We start from the raw sequence: 22,067 nt of genomic DNA, 5'->3' as shown, positions 1-22,067 counted from the left end.
CAACTATAATTTCAATTGTACAGCAATTTTTTTTAAAGAATCCTCTCATTACAGTTAGAAATAAGAGTTTTTACCTTGATATTGGGGTTTTTTAAGGCAAATCCTCTGTACCAGCCTGTGGAGAAATAATAATTGATTACATTTTAATACATAAAGCATGATGATATTAAAGATAACAAATTATAACAAATGGTACTTTCTTTGGTGTTAGAATTTTAATCTTCCTATGACTATTCTACTTATAAATACAGTGATTCTAGGATTAGGCTAGGCATCAGATCAATTGACCCCAAGTTTAAGCATTTTCTTTATATTCTTTTTTATTAAAACTGGACCAGAAATTTGTATAAATGGGAATAAGGGCTTGGATCAAAAGCATTGGGTTTAAATAAAGAAACCCACTGAAGTTTACTAGCTAATTTTTATTTTGTTATATTTCACAATGGATGTTACAAGGCCTAAGATGGCCTTGAACTCAGAGTCTTCCTTCCTTAGCCTCCCAAGTGCTGAAATTAGTTATGTGCCACCAAGCCCAGCTTATTCTTTCATCTGGAGACACTTTACCTCCCTGTGCCCCATTTCTCCCCATTTTATTAAGTGCCCCATTTCTCCCCATTTTATTAAGGGCCACACTATGTCTATGGGATGTCTACGCAGATATAATGCCACTTTAAATTCTGCCTCATGAAAAGCACAGGTTTGATTGCCAAGGAACAGTGCTTGGCCAGCACTGATGTAGCAGATGTGTGTATACATAAACTCACCACCTGTGACAATGCCTGGCCAACAATGTATACACAAGCCCGCCACCTGCATCAGTGCCTGGACAGCAGTGGTGTAGCAGATGTGTGTATACAGGAGCCCACCACCTGCATCAGTGCCTGGGCAGCACTGTTGTACAGATGTGTGTATACATAGGCCCTGCACCTGCCACTAGATCAGCCTCACCTCCTAAGAGCTGCTATGCAAATGGGCTTGTCTACTCTTTATCACCATACTATTTGATCAACATAGTTTGCCACAGTGTCTACGATGCTTAAACTCTGTATGAGCCAGAAGTAGTTTTATAGTGCCACTTTTGAGGGAGAATTCTCTTTTTTAACAGTTTAAACAAATGTGTGTATACCTTTTTGTAAGTGCAGAAGCCATTTTCTTATTGACAGGAAATTATTTGGTCTGTAGAAATATTCTATTTTTGACTAATTAAATTTATGAAAGCAAATGTTTGAGTTGTATATTATACTTGTTTCATATATATATATTCCCCTCCCCCCATATCTAACCATCTAACCAGCAGCTCTAGTAAGGAAGACTGGGCTGGAAGTGAAAATCTCTGTATTTCAGGGTTTATTAGCTTTTCTTAAAAACAGATCTAAGACATGTATTGATTTGTAATAATTATTCTAATAGAATTGAAAGTGTCCTGATAATTTCAAAAATGTCAGACAGATCTCTGTATAATTATATCATGCAGAAAAAAGTTTAGAATACTATATTCCAATAAATATACACCCTGTTTCTATGCACCAATTTAAGGACAATTTTATATTTATATATGAAGGAGAAACAGACTGATTGCACTCAGTAATGACACAAGAATGCTTATTATATTTTGGGATTTTTCAATTACAGTGAACAGAATAAATACCCACATGTCATCAACATTTAAAGCCAGATTCCAGCTAAATGTAGTAGTTTCATTTGTTCAAACACAATTTAATGCCTGATGAAACATTGTAAGATAGAACATTATCCTATAATAAATCCCTAGAGTAAAGAAGCCTTCTAAAAGGAAGTAGGTATTTTTTTAATATACTCATGACATTTTAGTCATTTTGTTAAAAAGAGATGTAGACAATTCATCTGGGATCCTTTCAAGCACTGAGATTTCAAGTTAGATCTTACAAGAATGGAAGAATCTAAGAATAGATAAGGCATTTTTAATGAGTTACCTGTTACATAAATTAATAAAAATCACACAGGATCGTACAATGAAGTCTGCCAATGTTTCAAATTCACTGGATAAATTTTATTCTAAACTTGGAGAACACAGACTTCAACAAAGCCAGAATGGATCTGACCAGCCCACCTCGGTTTCTTACTACTCAACCTCAGAGCCACCATCCTTTGAACTTCAACCTGAGGCACACTAGTTATAAGCTTGCACTCCAGTGTTTGATCTCCAGGGTTTCAGCAAAACCGTCAAAGCTGGAGTTAATCATGAATCCCTACCAACAGTGCTTTCTGCATCTCCATGTAAGGACTAGAAGATGATATATTAGGAAAAAATATAACCAACTTAAGAAAATATTAGTTTTCCTATAATCACATCAAATAAGTAAGGAACAGGTTCTGACAAAAAAATAGTTTGCTGTGAATAGTAGAAAGGTTTCCGACATGAACAGACAGAGTTTTGAAGGGTCATGAAGAGTCCATGGGATGAGAATCTCTTCCTACGACTTTCAAGCCATAACTGGGAGGTCACTGACCATCGCACTTCTCCAGGATCTGAACAGTATCTCCAATTTCCAATGACAGGCCATATGGGACGGTGCCTCGAAAACTGGCAATAACTGTAAGAAAGGAGAGAGAGTATAAGGAGGCAATCGTGTCAGTTAGAGCAGCTACGCTGCTTACAAATAAACATTATAGCGCAGGGAAATGAGTGTGCGCCTGGTGTCATGTCACTCTTTGATGTTTTAAAAGAAGAATCATTAAAAGCTTGTTTATCAACCTCTTGGTCAAATAAGCACTGTGAAGATACATAGCAAATATACAGAATACACCACAAGTAGTATATAAAACACCAAATCTATTGCTGGTAATCTATAAAGGCAGCGATATCGCTTGTAGAGGTCCTTGAGGGACTGTGTACTATAAGCCCTACTGCATTCACTTCCTCCCTCCAGGTGCCCGGCGCGAGTAACAGATGTTACTCATAAATGACATTGACATCACATACTCAGCACCAAGCTGGGGTTGACTAGAGTCTATCCTGCTGTGTTCCCTCCCTGAGAGTATAAACTTCAAAAGAAAGGGGATGCTGTCTATTTGCTCACTCTCATCCCTACAGCCAGGCCACGTTTATGGCATACCAGCAGTTGTTCTTGCAGTAAAATCAGTGGTGACGTTTTATTTCCCAATGACTGAGCCATCCTGAGAGCTAAACACTCGACCAGAATTCCCACATTTCTTAGCGCCTCAATACTTGCAATTGAGGGCACCATTAATTATAGATTAGTGCTGTAGACAAACTGGTTTCAGAAACACTGTGCAGAGCAAGGCAGACTAGGGTGTACCACCAAGTGGAAGACAGGCACCTAGATTAGTCATTCCAGCTACCCCACGAGTGAGAGTAAGAATGAAGCTCAGAGAGCTGAGAAATGTAGAAATAAATCAAAACACCCAGAGAAAAGGTTACCACCCACAAAAATTTAAAAAAAAAAAAAAGACCATGTAACCCAAAGCCAAATTGTAACTTGTGTCAGGTTGAAGGGATTTTTAAAAGGTGAAATTTAAATTTTATTTATAATTTTGTTGCAGGAAATAATGTATAGATATAACATAAATCAACAAGCAAGTTTCTGTTCTGCTATTTGGGGGAATATATTTGAAAAGACTGAGCAAACACAGGCATCTATCAAAAAAGAAAAAGAAAGAAAGTACTAATAAGGTAAAGAAAGGACTTTTGGAGATGTCTCAAGCCCTTTTAGATCTCAAAACAAAATTAACAGTAGAAATCAAAATACAGAACAGAAAAGCACAACCCAAAGTAGCACAAGATAGATAAAAATCACAGCGCAGGACAAATTTAGAATACTTTATGACTAAGGACAAACACTAGCTTATTATGTCATTTTCTAACTATAACAGTAAATACCATAAGACCTCATAGTAATGTTCAAGAAAACATTTGCTTGAGAATCCAGAGTTCACGAACCTTGAAAGATAAGTTCATATAACTTTCAGATACTTTTAAGAGAATGATCATCGAACAGACCTAAATTCATTCTTATTTAGAACTCTCCAAAACAAATCCGCACTCAGATCAGACTTCTGTCCTTGCTGGGTAACCATATACCTCATGACAGCCTTCCTTGACTCAACTGTACCCTCTCGCCCCACATTGCATGCGTGAAGGAACCAGAGTCGATCCGTCTCATCATTTATGTCCCCAAGGTTTTGGATGACGCACGTGGGAAAATCGATACGAATATGGTGACTGTCTCTCGGTTCAAATAGCCTGAGGTTTAGCAAGTGACCACTGAGGGGATGAATGGAATGATGACCATTCTGTAAAATGTTTTGGTCTGAAACCGTCGTGTTTGTTCCATTGCTTAGAATACGATTCTAGCAGTGCTCAACTTTCCAGAGTCAACCTCTGTTACCTGTGAAAAGGCATTCTCTCAAAGAAGCTATTTAAACTGGTTTTCTGGGTTCATAATCACTTTTTATCTAATCTACAGGAATCACCGCTCCCCACTCCCGCCCCATCACAGTTCCCTGGAAACTACCAGGTAGTATGAATTTAAATCTTAGCTCGACTGGTTTTCTCCCTTGTTGGAATCACATGGAGTCAATTCCTTCGTCCAAGCTCCTGGTGCCCGCTGACTCCAATGTCATGAGTGTCCTGGCACATGAATGGAGTATGAACAGCCCATGGGCCCGATGACAGGAGGATGAATGAACCATCAGGAGACATTTCTAATGAACGCACTTCAGGGACACCTGCCACAGCAGCTGACCAGTAAGCAGTCAAGAGTAGACCACAGAGAAGAAAAGCACTTTCAGGAGGCTAGCTCAGGGCAGCGCTCTTGCCTCTGCACGCTGAAAGGGCAAGCCGTGGTTTTCAGTTTCTGAATACGCACTGCCGAGCCCCGATCAGTGTTGCCCATCGAGCTTCCAATTATGCAAGAGAATGAATGCAGAAAGAACAGACCACAGGCAAAACAAGAGATGATTTAAAAACATGGCTGCTTCACCTTTGTCATAGGCGGCATGGACTACATTACAAACTAAGGACAATTAGCTCACTGAAGCAAAGCTCCAAAGGAAACACAGGCATTCATTAGTGAAGGTTCTGTTTGCATTTCCGTGAGATACTCTTAGAGCAGACATTTACATTCTTTGCTTTGGAAACAAACTTTCAACTAATCTATGCAAACATTCTACCGGTGTTCTTCCAAGGAGCAAATCCAGAGCTAAAAATGAACTCGGTCACCAGTTACTATTACACAGTAGCTATGTCTTTATACAGAATTATGCTCATTACACACTTGTAAGGGGCAGCTTTTTCCCCGGTCTACTGAGCCTCATGACACATGGGCTGGCCCCTTGATTTCTTTCATTTGTTCATCTCCCTATGAACTTAACGGCTGCAGAACAATTCACAAAGAGCTTGCAGAGCTGCGGATTCACAGGCGCAGTACGACTGAGCACCGAGAACACAGTGGAAAGTCAACGTATGAATCGCGTTCACCTCCCACATTTACAATGTCTGACTCTTAAAAACCCCTAAGCTTTCCTTTAGACTAGGATAACAAAATAAAGTAATTAATATTTGGAATAAGAAATACATATCAATTTCATTTATATTCATGTCCTTAAAACATATATGCAAGTGCCAAAACCCTAAATACGGAACATTGCTGTGGCAATAGAAATGTCCCAACTGTGGGCATATTGTCACAAACACTGTTTTTTTCCTTTACATGGTGATATTAGTTCAATATACACTGGCACTTTACTAAGATCTAAATAACTGCAAGAAATATTCTCAGATACAACCACTAATTATTTTCTAAGTCAGAGGCAAAGAGAAGTTAAATCATTCTTTGTGACAGGAAGTTATTTCTTAGGCTCAAGAATACCATTTCCTTATGTAAAGAACAAAAAAAGAAATATTTTCAGGCTTTTAATATGGATGCAGAGAAATCCAATTCCAGCTTTCTAGGACTTTTTGAAACTGGAACTCAAACCAGATTACTCAGAAGTTTTCTATGTCAGACACATAGCTGCAAATCGCAGATGATAACATGGTGTTCACAATGACTCCGCTTGCCAAGATTCACCTCGAGAAACACAAAGGCTAGCTGATCCTCGCCGGTTGCAAGCTAACAATCTCAAATGACTAGAATATGGGGCAGGAATAAAAAGAATGGAACTGCTTTGTCCCTGGTGACACAAAGAAGGGGTCTCATGTCTCTAAGAGAATTTTGGCTTCATCTTCCTGGTAAAAAGATCTGCAACTCATCACCAAGTTGTGGTCTAAAAGGTCACATGCGCTGACTACTTACAACACAGACTACGGCACCACTAGTCTGAGGCTCTGAGACTTCACGGAATTCAATTTACTACCAAAATGCAACTTGAGATTTTTTTTCTTTTTTTGTGTGTTTGTTTGTTTCTCAACAAAACAGACATCTGCCCTCAAAATTAAATACCCAACCTTAAGTGAGATAGCTGTGAAATCTTTAGTGCCAGTCAGAGGTGGTGTGAGGCTGACGCTGGCTGCGAGAGCTTCTATAGACATTCTCGTGCTCCTTAGACCACACTTCACTCTGGCCTTTTCTCTTACGGAGTATCTGGCTGGCTCTTGTTTTATCATGAATATAGCTACATGAAAGTTTCTTATTTTATATGGGGATCATGAGTTGACAGCAGAAAGGGGAGAAAGAGGTAGAATGCTTGAGGAACTTAGAAAGGAGCTGGGGGAGTGGGCAGAACAAACGGTAAGGAGGATGAGGAGGACTTGAATTCTTCGTGGATACACTGTGTAATGGTGAGCTGTTAAGGAAGAGGTATCGCCCACTCCGCACATTCGTGAATTCCCTGGAGAAAACCTGTCATGGACCTCCAATGACAGTCTCATCAAATGTGCTCCTGTTTCCCTAAGTTTCTGGGCAGGACGTGCTGGTGGGTAGAATAGGAGTGTATAGAATGGACCTGTGTATTGATACCTCTCCTACAGAAGGGCAGGGTGGAGCTGTCCCTCCTTTATTCTATTCCCCTGTGTCCCGTCTAGGATGAAATTAGAAGCTCAGGTGTCCTGGTTAGCCTCGACTGTCAACTTGGCACTGCCCAGAGTCATCTGACAGGAACTGCCTACAGCAGACTGGCATATCTGTGGGGGGTTATCTTGATTATTAACTGATCAAGGAAGGCCCAGGTGAGTGACACAATCCTATGCAAGTGGTTCTGGGGTGTGTGAGAAAACTAGATATGAACCAGAGAGCAAGCCAGGAAACACCATTTCTTGCCTCTGGGATCCTGTTTTGAGTTAGTACCCTGACTTCCCTCAGGGATGGATTGTGACCTGGAAATGTAAGATGAAATAAAACCTTGTTTCCCCTCAGCTGCTTTTGTTCAGTGTTTTATCACGGTAACAGAATGAAACTAAAACAGATGTCATTATTGACTTGAAGGGATTTGCAGCTGGCTATTAGTTCGACAGCATGACCATGGGAGCAGATGGGTCAAAAAAGGTGTGGGTGGAGGGGGAGGCGGAGGGGGAGGAGGAGGGGGTATCACAGGAAATGAAGAAAGAGATGGAGTGTTAGGTTTTGCACACTTTTGATGCTTCACATTAATACAGGGATAATGAAAAAATGCTGCGCTCTAACTTCCACCCTCACACATCCCCCAAGTCTGCAGCTGCCTTCTTTCTGCCAATGGGATTCACTGGGACCTACACACCTTGTAGGGAGTCCTGAGAGATACAGACACACCTATACTACCAAACAGGATCCCTCCTTCTTATGTCCCAGTATCCAAGATCAACATCTGGGATGTTTCTGACCACTCTATTCTAGGTGCAATGACATTAAAACAATAGAAACGGACTGAATAATATTCATTTCTGGCATTTCATAAGGATCATATCCTAATCTTCGCATCAAATCCTAAAACTATCCTGTTAGGAGGCTAGTTCTACCACGGATTTCAGTGCATCCTGTTTGTGTCACTGGCCTCAGAACACAAGGCAATGGGAAGTTTGGCTTTGGGTAGTGTGGTGAGTATGAGAAAGACCCTTCTGACGATGCATGACATTCTCTTATTGCTACAGGTATAGAAGCACAAGGTAACTGGCTGCCAGCCCCCACTAGGACGGCCTCAGGTGAAGGCAGGTGCTTCCCTCAGATGGTTTCCATGCCACAGCGGCTGCTATCATCCAATGACATCCAGATCTTTGTACCATAACTTATCAAAATTCAGACGGGACATTCCAGGTCAGGTGGTAGGCCATCACTGGGCTTACACTGCAGTTCATCCCTCCCTGCAAAGGCTGCTTACTTCATTTCCATTCCTTTTCCACAGGGTGAACCCCAAGAATCCCTCCTGATCAATATCCAGAACCTTCATCTTAAGGTTTCATCCTGCTCTGGGAAAAAGAACCAGAGCCAGTCAAGAAAGGTACTGAAGTGACAGTTATCAGGAGGGAATGACTAAAATGTATTTGATGACAGTGGAACTTTGGTAGGAAATGAACTTGCTGTGTTCCCCCACAGGGTTACAGAGCATTTGCCATGGCGTTCATGCTACCATTGCAAGGGCACACTCCTGAGAGGCTCAGGAACCAGTGAAGGCCACGACAGAAACTTTAATTAAAGCTACCAGTTGGTGCTTTTAGAAACAACTCAAAATGACAAAAAAGGGTTATGGTTTGGGACCACTGCCAGCTGCACAGGATATCCACAGGATATCTTAGAAGAGATTTTAAACAATTATCTCAAAAGCATCCTAGCACACTGGAAAGGAGCAAGACTTTAAACAGAGAGGAGGGGACCTGGGAACTTAACTCCATTGACCATGGGGATCTAAGTTGCATCATTGTTCCTTCCTCTTAGCCAGCATCAGAAAGATGCCCTGCAAGTCCAGCCAGGGTATGAGAACTCAACTTGGGAGCCTGGAAGTAAGTGCTGTGATTTTTTTTTCCACTAGAATTGTTGCCTAAAAATTTGGAAGCTGGATCTGAATCCAAAAACCAAAATAAGGCTTCTACTTAACAGAGAAAAACGAAAAACTCTTTTATTATTTTAGCCTCTTAGAAATCACTCTTACCAAGTTATGTTCACAGGTCAATTTAAGCAACTTGATAGATAAAACAGAGTGATGGATAATTTTTCTGATTAAAAAAACCCATAAGGATTTTTCTTTAGAAAATAATAAATTAAGAGACATTTTCCTGACTCGAAGGCAGAGATATGTGTCCAAGTGTCAGACTTCCCATATTCATTCAGTGGCAATAGATCAGGTATTATTTGTCCAGTGGACAACAAAGCCTTCAGGACAAAACCACATGGAAGTGACAGAAAACAATAATTGCTTTCCACATTGTTTGTGTGAATTTTTACTAGGTAAATAAGACACGATTTTCCCACTAAGTTTATTAAATCCAATATCAAGTACTTGGCAAATACACTTGAAACACAAACAGACAGCAAACAGCTCTGTTTTCTCAAGATTACAGGGTGAATATTTAAATAATATTACATTGAAGAAGTCTTTGAAATTCAGAATTGATCGGATTCCTTGGCCTTGCTGTAAGCTGTTCATTTGTTTTCCCTACAATCAAGAGGAGGAACGGGACCTGTTCTATGCGCTTGTGTCCTCTTCCTCTAGTTCCTGCCTCCAAGCCCCAGATGCTCAACGTAACAATACCTCTACAGTGCAGAACACCAGCTTTAAGGGTACAAGTGAAAGACTCAGAGCTCCCACTGCCCCTCAGCACCCCCCCCAAAAACTTCTCGTGGGATTTTAGGGGGCTTACCTCAAGTCAAAGCAGGTTCTCAGCTTTGATGTTGAAGAGAATGTCAGGACTGGACATTTTACAAAGCAGAGCTGGTGATGTTGTAAAGATATTTTAATAAATGCTTTAACCTGAGCTCCAGGAGGAAAAGAAACACTCAGAAGAAAGTACATACCCTCAAGTACGGGTACCAGCTCCTTAAGGGAAGGGTACAGCTAGGGTTTAGTTTTATTTACAATAACCATGTATAGAATGCTGGTGGTGTTTGAAGTAACTGCCTTAGCACCAGGTGGTTCTAGAGGGACATCAGACAGGGTTACAACTGATAAAGTAACAGTGTGGTCCACAGGGACATAGGAGGGCAGCTTTCTTTACCATCCATAGCTGTATTTAAACCTTTCAGGAACTGTCTCTGGGAAAGGAACGCGTTGCTGTTTTAATGTGTTTGTATATGAAAGCGATGTTAATTCTTCTACATTAGAGATCTTACAGCAAATGCATCGACTGTGGTGGGATTCTTCCTTCAAGAATGTGAGAGGCTTTAATTAAATTGGGGATCTTTTCCCTCTCAAGTTCATATCATCCCACATCTTTGGTTCCTGCCTCAGGAGCACTGAAGGCGCTGCCTGAATGAACCACACAAATGCATCCCTACCCTGCTCACAGACTTCGCTAAGCAAAAGCACAGAGCACAGTCCTTGCTCCCCTTCATGTACCCCAGCGTAATATACAGACCTATCTCATCTAGAGCAGCCATTATCCTCACACAACTGGGCATGCACTGCTCTGGTTTGCCCCATAGGCAGTCCCCTCCCCCCAGTTGGAATTGTGACTCCATTCCCAGTGCTTTGTGACTCCATTCCCAGTGCTTACTTCCGCAGAGGATGGCATGCATATGACATTACATAGTACATAAACCACATTAACGTTCCATGAAGACATAGAACCCTGAGTTCCCAGTATTATTCCTCATCCTGGGCTGAAGGGCATCCACACAGCATTCTAAAGAAGAAATGGAGGAGCAATGTCCCATACTCTCAACACCTATGCCTTGTGTCTGTGTGCTTTTTCCAACCCAGGATATCCTTTTTCAACCAGGGTATCCTCCTGAAGGAGAATTCCCTCCCCCTTCCCTGATCCTCCTACACACAACATCCCACTCTCCCTTGCACCCCTCCAGCACTTACTACATACTACAATCTAAGTTTTAGGCTCTTTCATGCTCCCGACACCTAACCCAATGTCTGACACCCAGTAGGTCTTCAATAAATGTCACCTAGAGAAAGAACAGAATTGCTCAGTCTTGTACTTTGCTCATGTTCCCAAATCCCCCTGCATGGTGTTAGGCTTGAGAAAGAATGGGAAGATAACACTCTGTGCCTGGATGTCAAGTCTGTAAGTCATGACAAAGACGTTTCCTCCAGCATTTGTGCTCTACAAACCGTAGCTCAGGAGCATGCTGCTCTTCTGCTGCTTGGATATTTGCCATTTAATCATTTAATTTGGCCCTTCCCTTGCTCATTTAAATTATTGTTAAGAAACTGGTTAGTCACTTCTCATATTGGTAGGAGTCTTGTATCCCCCAAACTCAATGTATTTTCGGGGCTGAAAGTAATATTTTATCAAGGACTGCACATAGAAAAGAGCAAAAACAGTCGTGCAGTAAAAACCTTCCAGGTAAATGGGAGGCGGGATCCAACCCATCAAATAGCATCTTCACGTGTGGTTTCTCTCTCCCTATTAAAAAGAGCCTTTCTACACCACAGTTTCCACCAGTGCTGCGATCTGTTAGATTTGATTACTGGTATTAACAAACTAATCACCACTTTATAGTTTCCCCTTGCATAGACCAGGTATCCTATGGAGAAGCACTAAGAGAATATGCAAATACACCCCTTCTCATCAAATTTCATAGGCTGTAGTGATCGCTCTTGCTTACAACCATAGCCATTTCTAATTCTGATTTTCCCTGCACAGGATATTCAGACATAGCTGGACTGTTTTACTTGGAAGCAAAAATGGCAATGGATGCTTTCTAAAGTAAAAAAGAATATAGTGAGTTTAGTCTTTATTGTTCTTTTTTAAATAAAAAGCAAAAATTAACAATATTACCATAGACATTCTTCAGATGGCCTATTCAACATGTATATAATTTCATTTGTATTAGAAAATGAAAAGAATCAAATTTGTTAACTTAATAACTTAAAAACACTCTGCCCAAGGCTGAGGAAATGGATCATTTGGTAAAATACTTGCCCCAAAGTATCAGGAACTGAATTCCATCCTTAGGAGACACATAAAATAGCCAAGTACCATGGTGTGCACATCTAATCCCAGTGCTAGGGATGCAAGACAAGTAGATCCTTGGGACTTCCTAGCCAGCCCTCCTAGCCTAATCAGTGAACTTCAGGTCAAAAACAAGATGGCGAGTTCCTAAGGAACAATGGTAGGGGTTGACCTCCGAACTCCACATGCCCAAACTGGAATGTAAGTCCACAAACACGCATATACAAACATGCATCTATGATTCACAAACACAGACAAATGTTTGAATCTGGTTATCACTGTGCAACATGAATTTATTAGAAACTACTTTCTTAAACACACAATCTGTGGATGTCTGTTTGGCAAAAAGACAGCCATTAACAATTAGACAAGATGGATGAAGCAAAGAAGTGCAGACCGACAGGAGCCGGATGTAGATCGCTCCTAAGAGACAGCCAGAATACAGCAAATACAGAGGCGAATGCCAGCAGCAAACCACTGAACTGAGAATAGGACCCCCGTTGAAGGAATCAGAGAAAGAACTGGAAGAGCTTGAAGGGGCTCGAGACTCCATATGTACAACAATGCCAAGCAACCAGAGCTTCCAGGGACTAAGCCCCTACCCAAAGACTATACATGGACTGACCCTGGACTCTGACCTCATAGGTAGCAATGCATATCCTAGTAAGAGCACCAGTGGAAGGGGAAGCCCTGGGTCCTGCTAAGACTGAACCCCCAGTGAACTAGACTGGTGGGGGGAGGGCGGCAATGGGGGGAGGGTTGGGAGCGGAACACCCATAAGGAAGGGGAGGGGGAGGGGGATGTTTGCCCGGATACCGGGAAAGGGAATAACACTTGAAATGTATATAAGAAATACTCAAGTTAATAAAAAAAAATAAAAAAAAAAAAGAAAGAAAGAAAGAAAAAAAAAAACTTGGATGGGTCTTGTCATCGACCACAACCATCCTCGGCTTAAGTCAAACCTTCCTATCTTTGCCATAATTGACGATTTATGATGTAATCTTATTAAAGATAAATTTCCTTACAATAATAAGGACCTAATAGTCTTAATCATTTTTGTACAGTAATGCTTACCTTCAACAAAGACCTTAATTAAGCCTTTATGATGTTTACAGCAAAAGTTTTAAACTGCTGCATACTATATTGGGACCATTAAAAATCCTTGATATTGGCTACAGCTACCGTGAGTCCCACCTTAGAAGTGATCAATGCTTTAGAGTTTTTATGCAGTGTCTTATCTAAAGGCAGTGGCTCTTAACGAGCTCACTGAACATTAGAGCGTACTTAGCTATGAGTAGTTGAAGGGTATGAAAAAGGAGAAGAGTGGAGGTCTCTGTAGCAGGAGAGTTCCCATGTGGAATATACCCTGCAAGAGGAGAAGGAGTGGGACAGGCTTGCCCTAACTTCTCCTCAGCACTTTGCTTCTCATCCATGTCAGGGGCCAGCAAAGGCTGACACACCTCAGCTTTGACATCCGTACTGCTCAGACACACCCAGCACAGATCGTTTTTAAGTGTGCCTTATGCTTTTCTGTCATTTCCATTTCTCCCAAAGGAACACTGTTGTCCTGGGAGCACTGATCTCTTCCCACTGGATGACAGCCTCAATGGACAGGATCTGCATAGCAGTCACCCGACAAAGGGGGCGAAGGGATGGAACTGTCAGGTCTTTGGGGATCTGAGGCAAGCCGGGGCTCCTCTGTAAACTTGTATGGTTTCAAGTCTAGAAAGGTCACACTGCACATGTCATACTTGAAATTGGGACTTACCTGACTTACATTACCATGGAGATTAATGGAATTCTGTTATTTCTGTGTAATAAGTTCTCTATGAAGCCGTTCAGCTTCCTCTCAATCATTACTTTTAAAACAAAAAGTCATTAAATAAGGAAATGCTGCTTGTTTGTCCTGAAAACCTTAATGACAAGTTGAGGCAAAACTCACGAAAATGTAAGGGCTAAAATCAGGGAGCCAGAATAAAAGTGAACATTACAAACTCAGCGTTTCTCAGTTATAAATGACCTGTTAGGGCGTTCCTCAGGGTTTTTAGAGAACACCAAGTTTCCCTGGGTTCCTGTTCTCTGCTCTTCCCTCTTCCCCAGCCTTATAAACCAGTGAAGCAATGGCTTCATGCCTTCTTCTCTCTTGTGCCTGTCAGCTAACTACCACAATCTGGAGTGCCAGTTTTCTAAAGAGCTAGTTCACTTCACAGCAACTTATTAAAGACTACCCCTATGCCCAAATAACCCCCTCCCACTGCATCAGAATTAACACCTATAAATATTTATCCTTTGTCCTCTTTTATGAAGCAAATTAGAGAAGTTTGAAAATATAAACAGACAATAGGGCTGGTGTTAGGGCTGAAAACAGTGGCTTGTTTCACAATATGTTAATTAGGAATAATCCATCTACTGCAGTTCTTTGGTTCAGAAGACAATTTGCATTTGTTTTTATTTTTCTGACCATCAATTGAGGTAACTTCCTCTATCCGTGAACTAAATTTGACAGTGTGAAAACCCTTGGGGTTTTATGCACAAAAGGAGAATTTTTCTATATTCTAAATAGTAAAGGGAAGTATCCAAATAGGGTTTTTTGAAAGTTAAACAATTTCAAGTTTTAGAATATAAATTTCCAAAAATATATCCAATGCAAAAAAATTTAAAATGAAGGTGGTCGTACACTTCTCCAGTGTGGGGATTTATAGGCATTTCCCTTTACAGAATAGCAAGCTTAAACTTTTAAACATGGCTAAAGGTAAGCTATGACAATACATAAAGTATGACTTGCCTGGAAGACACTTCTTCAGCTAATGACTACAGCTAAAAGTATGGAGGGCCTCCAGGATCAGTCAGTGTTCGTTAAGCCATAGGAAACACGAACAGCTTAATAACAAAAGCCATAGCTTCACTATTGATAATACAGGTTAATATAGCAAATCCTAAAAATTAAAACTTATTTTTCTTTCTATATATAATGAATATATTAGGTATTTTAAAATATAAATGAAAGAATTTATGCACTGGGTAGAAGCTTTCAAAAGAAAGTGCTTTAAAATTCTAAAATTAGCATTTCCTTGCAAAACACAAATAAAGCAATAAATACCCTTGCCCTTAATCTACAATTAAATGAAATATTAATAAAGGATGAAGGTGCATCTTTTAAAGGCAATTCATTATTGTGTGTGTGCATGTATATGTGTGCACATAGCAATGGTGTGCATATGGAAGTCAGAGATAACTATTGGAAGTAGTTCCTTCCCGTCTACCCCAGTTCCAGGAATTCAATACACACCAAGATTTTGCAATAAGAACTTTGACCTGCTCATCTATCTCCAAGACCCCGAGTTCCTTCTTCCACATTTTGAAATTAATCAAGTTTTAAGTTCTTTCTAATACACTGAATAATGTGTTCATTTAAAATCTTTTTCATGAATCTAGAACAGCAAATTTGCTTACTAAAAATTGTAGCTTTAGTATGTGTTGGACTGGAGAGATGGCTCAGCAGTTAAGAGCACTGTCTGTTCTTCCAGAGGACCCAGGTTCAATTCCCTGCACCCACATGGTAACTTTGGAGGATCCAATACTCTCACACAGACATATATGTAGGGAAAATACAAATTCACATAAAATGAAAATAAATAAATTAAAAATATTGCATGTGTTCTGCATTCTCCTTAAACCACGGACAACAGAAAGACCATTCAGCTTATTCACCTAAGTGATGAACCAGAATTGTGTCACCTTATGCAGGGAAATTCTATTTCAAATTCGAGATGCAGAGATAAAAATACCAAACAGGAGAGGGAAAGACTTGTTTGTGGAGGGATGGCTGAGGTGCCTATCTAACATAGCACCTATCTAGGTTCTCCCAGCATTCCTTAGTCCCTGCCTGTTAGAGGGTATGGCTGACACACCCTGCCCTGTAACCTTAACTTCTCCAGCCCAGTGGCTGCTGGGCTGCCCTTCCCCCAGCTGCCCTTCCCAATATAATCTAGCCATTTTGGCTATGCTGGTCCCTTTTTTTATCCTTTTAGTCTTTTATCCTCCTGGACTTTTTGTCTCCTGGTTTTCCAGCCTCCCCTCCCCTCTCACCTCACAAGGCCTGGCTCAGGGTTCTGCTCACTCTGGGCTCTCCCAGATGTCTCCGCTTCTGGACATGCTCTCTCTCACATCTACAATAAACTTTCTCCTCCATCACACCTAGGAGCACACATGCCCTCCTTTTTTTATTTCTTTCATTTTTCATTCAATAATTCAGTATCTGAAGCTCTTTAACCTATTTCTAGAAGTAGTTAAGTTTTGTTGGTAGTCTCCTGCCACACACCAACTCCAGTTCTGACAAATACAGGATGCAAAGAGGACAGACTAAGAGCTCATCACAAAACATGCATTAAACGCTAATATGTTTTCTGTCTCTGCCATGAGATTGAACTTTCTCTATTTCCTGAAACCAGGCCAGAAATAGATTGTTGTCAGTTTGCAAAGACTGTATCCTGTAGCATGTCTGCTCCTCAGTGTATTTCAGGGTGGAATTCCTGAGATGAACAAGGTCGGGTCCATTCTACTCCTCAGTGGCTGAGTCCTTTGTTCTTTTAGTGAGGCATCAGGATGGCCTCAGCAAGAGCCCCTGGTGCGTCCATCTACTCTGCCACCTCACAGGGGACAACCCTCCAAAACACAAGCTCTCAATTTTACATTTGCCTTTGGAAAAATGGGCAAATATTAATCATTTCTTGAAGACGAATCCAGCTTAAATGTGCATCCCTTGAATCCATCAATCCAAAAGGTGTAAGAAGGACACCAGGCCAGAGTGGATTTTGCTTTCTGTGTTGAAGAGTAACTGATACCCCACAGGCCAAAAGGCATCTAAATATGTGGTTGCTTCAAGGCATACCAGCATGGCTTTCTGTCTGGAACCCTGGCATAAGACATAATCTGATCCTAAGTATCATTTGTAATGTCTCAAAATAACGCCTTAAACGTCCTCTCTACTTCCTCAAGCATTTGCACTTTATTCAAAGTGGGAAAGGTGTAAGAATGTCATCTCCAGAGATGAGCTTCCCGGGGCTTTAGGATGTCTGCAAAGCATACTTTATTGTCCCTTTACAGTCTCACTGCCCTCTCCATTCCACATGTCCAGGATAAAGTTCAACATCAGGAAGTAAGAGGGTAGACTGCTAGTCCACATCTGCTTCTGCCAGTGGGCAGAGCATCTACATTTTTATCTTTTCTGTTTTTTACTCACAGTGCCTTCCTGGGCCTCCACTTGCACATCCACTTTGTTTTGGGAGACAGCAAAGCACAGGAGACTGTCCTTGTTTTTACTTCCCAAGCAGGCTCGCTCACTAGCCAGCAGATAGCCATAAAAGTGGAGGCTTTCATTAGGAAGGCCTTATTTTGTAACATCATAAGACTGTCTACTGATAGAACAATTCGAAGCTGAAGAAGAGATTTACTGTAGGCAACTGATCTCAAAAGACACAGAATACTTTCTCCATGCTAGGTGAAAAGCTCCTCCAGTGTAGACAAGAGGAAAGAAGAGAAAGGGTGGGAAGGAGGGAAGGGAGAGAAGGAAAGGAAGGTAATGAGGTAAGACAAAGAAAGAGGCATGCCATACAGCTGCATGAAAAGAGGGGGAGGCCTGCTTCATATCCTGCTGGTCAAGGTCTAGCAATAGAGGAACAAAGGTTTAGGGTCTAGAAATTTCAAACCAATGAAGTGTGGGTTCTGGTTTGCCATACTCCGGAAGGTGCTGAAAGGACCTTTGTCCCAAGGTGGAATGGAAGGAGTAGGTGGACATGCTCTGTATGTTGAGTCTCCACCCCACAGACATCTCTTCTTGAGACTGAGTAGCAGGGAGCTCTAAACACATAACCATGATCCACACCAGCCCTGGCAGGATGGAGAATGTAATTGGATTCTAGAGTGTTAAGAACCCTAGCCACAGCTTAGTGGAAGGTCAAATGAGAAAGAGAAATGTCCTTAGCCTTAACCATATCCACATAAAAGAACAAACAGTGGCAAAAGCTGATGCTCAAAGCCAGTGCGTTTTTCTCTTACAAATTCTTTTGGTCCATAAATCAACCCTCTGGATTTAAACATTAAAAAGGAACAAACTGCTGCCAATGTATATCAGGACTTCTAACACACAAACTTCAGCTGAGCTCTGGTTTGTCCAGGCATCTGTTAGTCAGTTCTATTTAACACACTTGAAGAGAGTAGCAGAGGCATAAATTAGTGCATGTATTTGTGTGTGTGTGTGTCTGTCTCTCTGTCTGTCTGTCTCTCTGTCTGTCTGTCTGTCTGTGTATAAGACAAGATACCTCTTCTCAAATGGCCTATTCCTATGTGAAGAAACAGGATAGGTATAAAATAAAAATAATCAAAAATCAATACTTGTTTATCCTTTGACTAATCTGAAAAACAATGCAGTGAGTACATATGTTCCACACAGCTCTCACTGAGCAAAATAAACACTCCCTGGGCCTCATGGGTTCCACAGAAGTCTACAATCTTCAGACAGACAGGTTGGTTCACTTTTCCTGTTATTTTAAGTACAAACTTAGACACCGGACATCATCCACAGGGAAACACCTAGTATTTCCAACTTCCTAGTTGTTGTTCTTTTTTTTTTTTTCTCAGAAAATTCCCAGCCATTCCCATTTGTCAAACAGGACGATACAAAGTAGTCTTCAGAGCCTTTCTGCTCTCTTCTCCCATTCAAGTACATCCCTGATCTCTACCACCAACACATGGCGCCACACTGTGAAAGGCAGTATCATACTTCAGGCATACTAAATGTTATTTTTAAAAGAAATCATGTATTTGCTCCTAACGAATGTTCAATTATAATCCGAGGAAGACCACAAGGCTTTAGCTAGGACACACTTTACTTGGTACTATTTGTATCACGATGGTGTTACAAGCTCTCACAAATGAGTTCACCTTTTCCTTTTTACATACATCTCCTCTCTTTCCTGGTCCCCCAGGTGAGATTATGGAAGAATATATTTAACACATTACAATTAATTGCTGAATATATAGATATTAAACATCTACCACAGACTCTTATACTAAGTACTACTGTATATAGTCCTTAATGATGTTGTATATATATACTCAATCAGAAGCATCCACAAGTATACTACAACTGTGTTCACCGTGATGCTGCACTGCGAATTATCTATATTTGACAGATAAGGAAGTCTGGACCTAGACAAAGTATTTTACCTAGGTAACAAAGCTAGAAAGTTGCCTACTGGAAGGTTCAAACCCAGCTTAGCTGGTAGATGTTCCAGCTGTAAAAACTACTTCTTGACAGGTGAATAAGTACCAGAGAGGAGAGGAAGAACATAGAACTGACTTCTACATAGATGGGTTCAAATCCCACCCCTGTATGTTATAAACCATGTGCGCTATACCTCCTACGCCTTGGTTTACTCAATCCTGAGACTGATGCCAGAGCAGTTGTGCCTCTTAGAGACCAACATGAAGATAGACGGAGTGCCATGGAGGTTATAGAAGATGTTCAGTAGAGTGACTATTACACCTAAGTCAACATACATGATCTGTCATCAGCCTAGTAAACAGAAGAGAGATCTCCAACACCCAACACAAATGCTAATTACTCTGATGGACAACCACACATTGTACACTTGTATTAAATTATCATGCAGAACCCCATAAATATGTAGCTACTATGCATTAATTAAAAAGAAAAGAGAAACATTTCCCTGATGAAATGTTTATTCCATCAATTTCCATCCTGTCATTGATTGGTGCAATTTGCTGCTCAGCACTTGAGACCCCAGGTCTGCAAGTAATTTGAGTACAAGCTCTTTCACAGAATAGCACCATGGCAACACTCGGACAGTTGCTCCATCCACCTGAGGGAAGCCCATGTGAGTTGCAGCATGGAAGACATAGCATATACCCAGGGATCGGTTACGGTTAGAGCGTTTCAGTGCGGGCTTGTCTTCCCCTGAGCGTTGTGTCTACTTCCATTCCAGTTGCAGAAAGTGGCTAAGGAGACCAGGCTGGTGACAGGGCCAGGCTGTACTCTGCCTCACAAAAGCGCACCACCCACTTCTGCAGCAAAGCCTCTGGGAGCCAACCCGAGCTTAGATGACATCATGTGTCTGGGTAGAGAGCAAAGGTCTGAGGTTATTACTGTCTCCTATGCTTCAAGTCAGTAATAACAAACGGTTGTTTACTTGCACTTTGTCCTCGGAACCAATCGCAGCAATGCGAATGACGAAAGGTAAGCATTCTGAACTCCATTGCCTCACTGCTGGCATTATGTAACGTATGTAGCATTTCTAAAACTTGAAACTATAAAAGAAAATAATCCTCATCTGTCTAAATCATGCTACAACAGCTGACTGCAACAGGACACATCTCAGAGGAAAAATCAAAAGTTCAAAATCAGATTTACTTTCAAGTCATAAGAACTTGAATATTTCATGCTGTAAGGCACTACCCAGGAGACTAAATGATAGTACAGGAAAGTGTCTCCTTCCCTTGATGAGCCACACACACACGAGCAAGAGGAGTCCCCCGTTAGCTGCTTTGCCCAGGCTCTCAGGGGAAGACGTGGCTTAGTGTGCCTGTGAGCTCTGTTCTTTGATGATTGCTTTTAGAGAAAAGCTCCTCAGGTCTGATCCGTAGAAAACATGATCTAAGATGCAATGCTTCCAATTTTCCAATAATATGACTTCATGAGAGAATCGATGTGCTTTAAAAAGTTAATAAGTCAATAATTTATATGTCACAAGAGACTTTGCTTTTCAGTCCTGGCTTTAAATATCACCTGAATGCGGATAGTCCTGAATTGGTACTTCTGGATGAGATTCTCCCGCTCTCCGGGTTAGTGTATTTAGCACACTTGGTTTTTCATTTTAAACTGTTACTGAAGTGAACATCCAAAGCCTCTCCTCTATCTTAACCAACCCGAAGTCTACTCCGCTGTCAGCCTTCCCTCCCAGCAAATGTGCGAGGCACCCTTCTGCCTCCTCAGCCACAAGCAGTTATTCTTGCTTCCTATCTCCCCTATCAGCTAACCAACCTCCTCTTCTCTGCCTGTCAGTGAGATCTAGATTCTGGTAACTTCTCCCTACACAGACCCCACAGCCACCCACAAGTCAATCCACCAGCACTATAAGCGGAATTTATTTGAACTATGCTTTTTCTACCCTGGAAACCACAATTCTAATTTCCCACACTGCAGCTAGAATGATACTTTTAAATTCAAGGTAGATAACATTATATGCCTGGTCCAAATCACATAATTCTCTCCCCATGACCACCTCCCACTGCACACTGAGAAACATTGGGTACGTTCATCTTTGGAGGTCTCATGAATAAACACTGATACATGTTTTATGATATTATGATATTATGTTGACATAATATATAATTAGCAATGTGATACAAACTCTTCTGGATGGAATGCCTTAACTTTTCATTAGAAGTCACAAAACTTCGAAGGAAAGGACAGATCTGTTCTCATTACTATGCTACTGAGTTCACTTATAAATAGCCAAATTCCCGAGTGGAGAAACTTGGCTCGCATAACACAGCTGGTCACTTCGAAAGCTCTAATCAACAGAGATGTTGAGGAGAAACCTGAAGTCTTTAGTGATGACGATGATCATGATCGGACAGATGTCTTCCAAATGCTGACGGAGCCAAATCCTCTCCACACTCAGCACCCACCATATGCTGGCACTGTGCTGGGTGCTGGGGTCTAGTGATGGATGTGTTGACAAGCTGCCATGTCAACCTCATCTTCAAGTGCATCACACTTGTATGGAACATACTTTTAACCTCTGTACACAGGAAGTCGCTGTGAGCCCAGTCTCCTTGAATGAAAACAAGGAATAACCTGGAGTTCTGGTCTCCATGTGGCTGCAGCTACACAATGTACCGCGTGAATGGTTTTGACAGAGATCTAAGAGACGTGTGAGCTTTCAATCTTCCTTGAAGGTGCTCAGTCATCAGATAGGCCAAGGATAGACTAGGCTACTCTTTCCACATG

The 22,067-nt window shown here is 41.2% G+C and overlaps 1 protein-coding gene across 6 annotated transcripts in view; it reads right to left on the bottom strand.

Moving 5' to 3' along the window:
• Dock4 (dedicator of cytokinesis 4) overlaps positions 1 to 22,067 on the bottom strand; it is a 389,723-nt gene that overhangs the window by 209,873 nt on the left and 157,783 nt on the right. For all 6 annotated transcript variants that reach the window (XM_039078130.2, XM_039078128.2, XM_039078129.2 and 3 more), the window contains exons 2-3: positions 2,490 to 2,573; positions 75 to 115 (exon numbers count right to left, since the gene is read on the bottom strand). In XM_039078130.2, the coding sequence (XP_038934058.1) occupies positions 75 to 115; positions 2,490 to 2,573 (125 nt within the window). The remainder of the gene's footprint in view (positions 1 to 74; positions 116 to 2,489; positions 2,574 to 22,067) is intronic.

Source organism: Rattus norvegicus, chromosome 6 (genome assembly GCF_036323735.1).
Source record: "Rattus norvegicus strain BN/NHsdMcwi chromosome 6, GRCr8, whole genome shotgun sequence".
Classification (NCBI taxonomy): domain Eukaryota; kingdom Metazoa; phylum Chordata; class Mammalia; order Rodentia; family Muridae; genus Rattus; species Rattus norvegicus.
The sequence above is the reverse complement of the archived record's forward strand: the minus strand, read 5'-3'. Positions and strand labels throughout refer to the sequence as shown.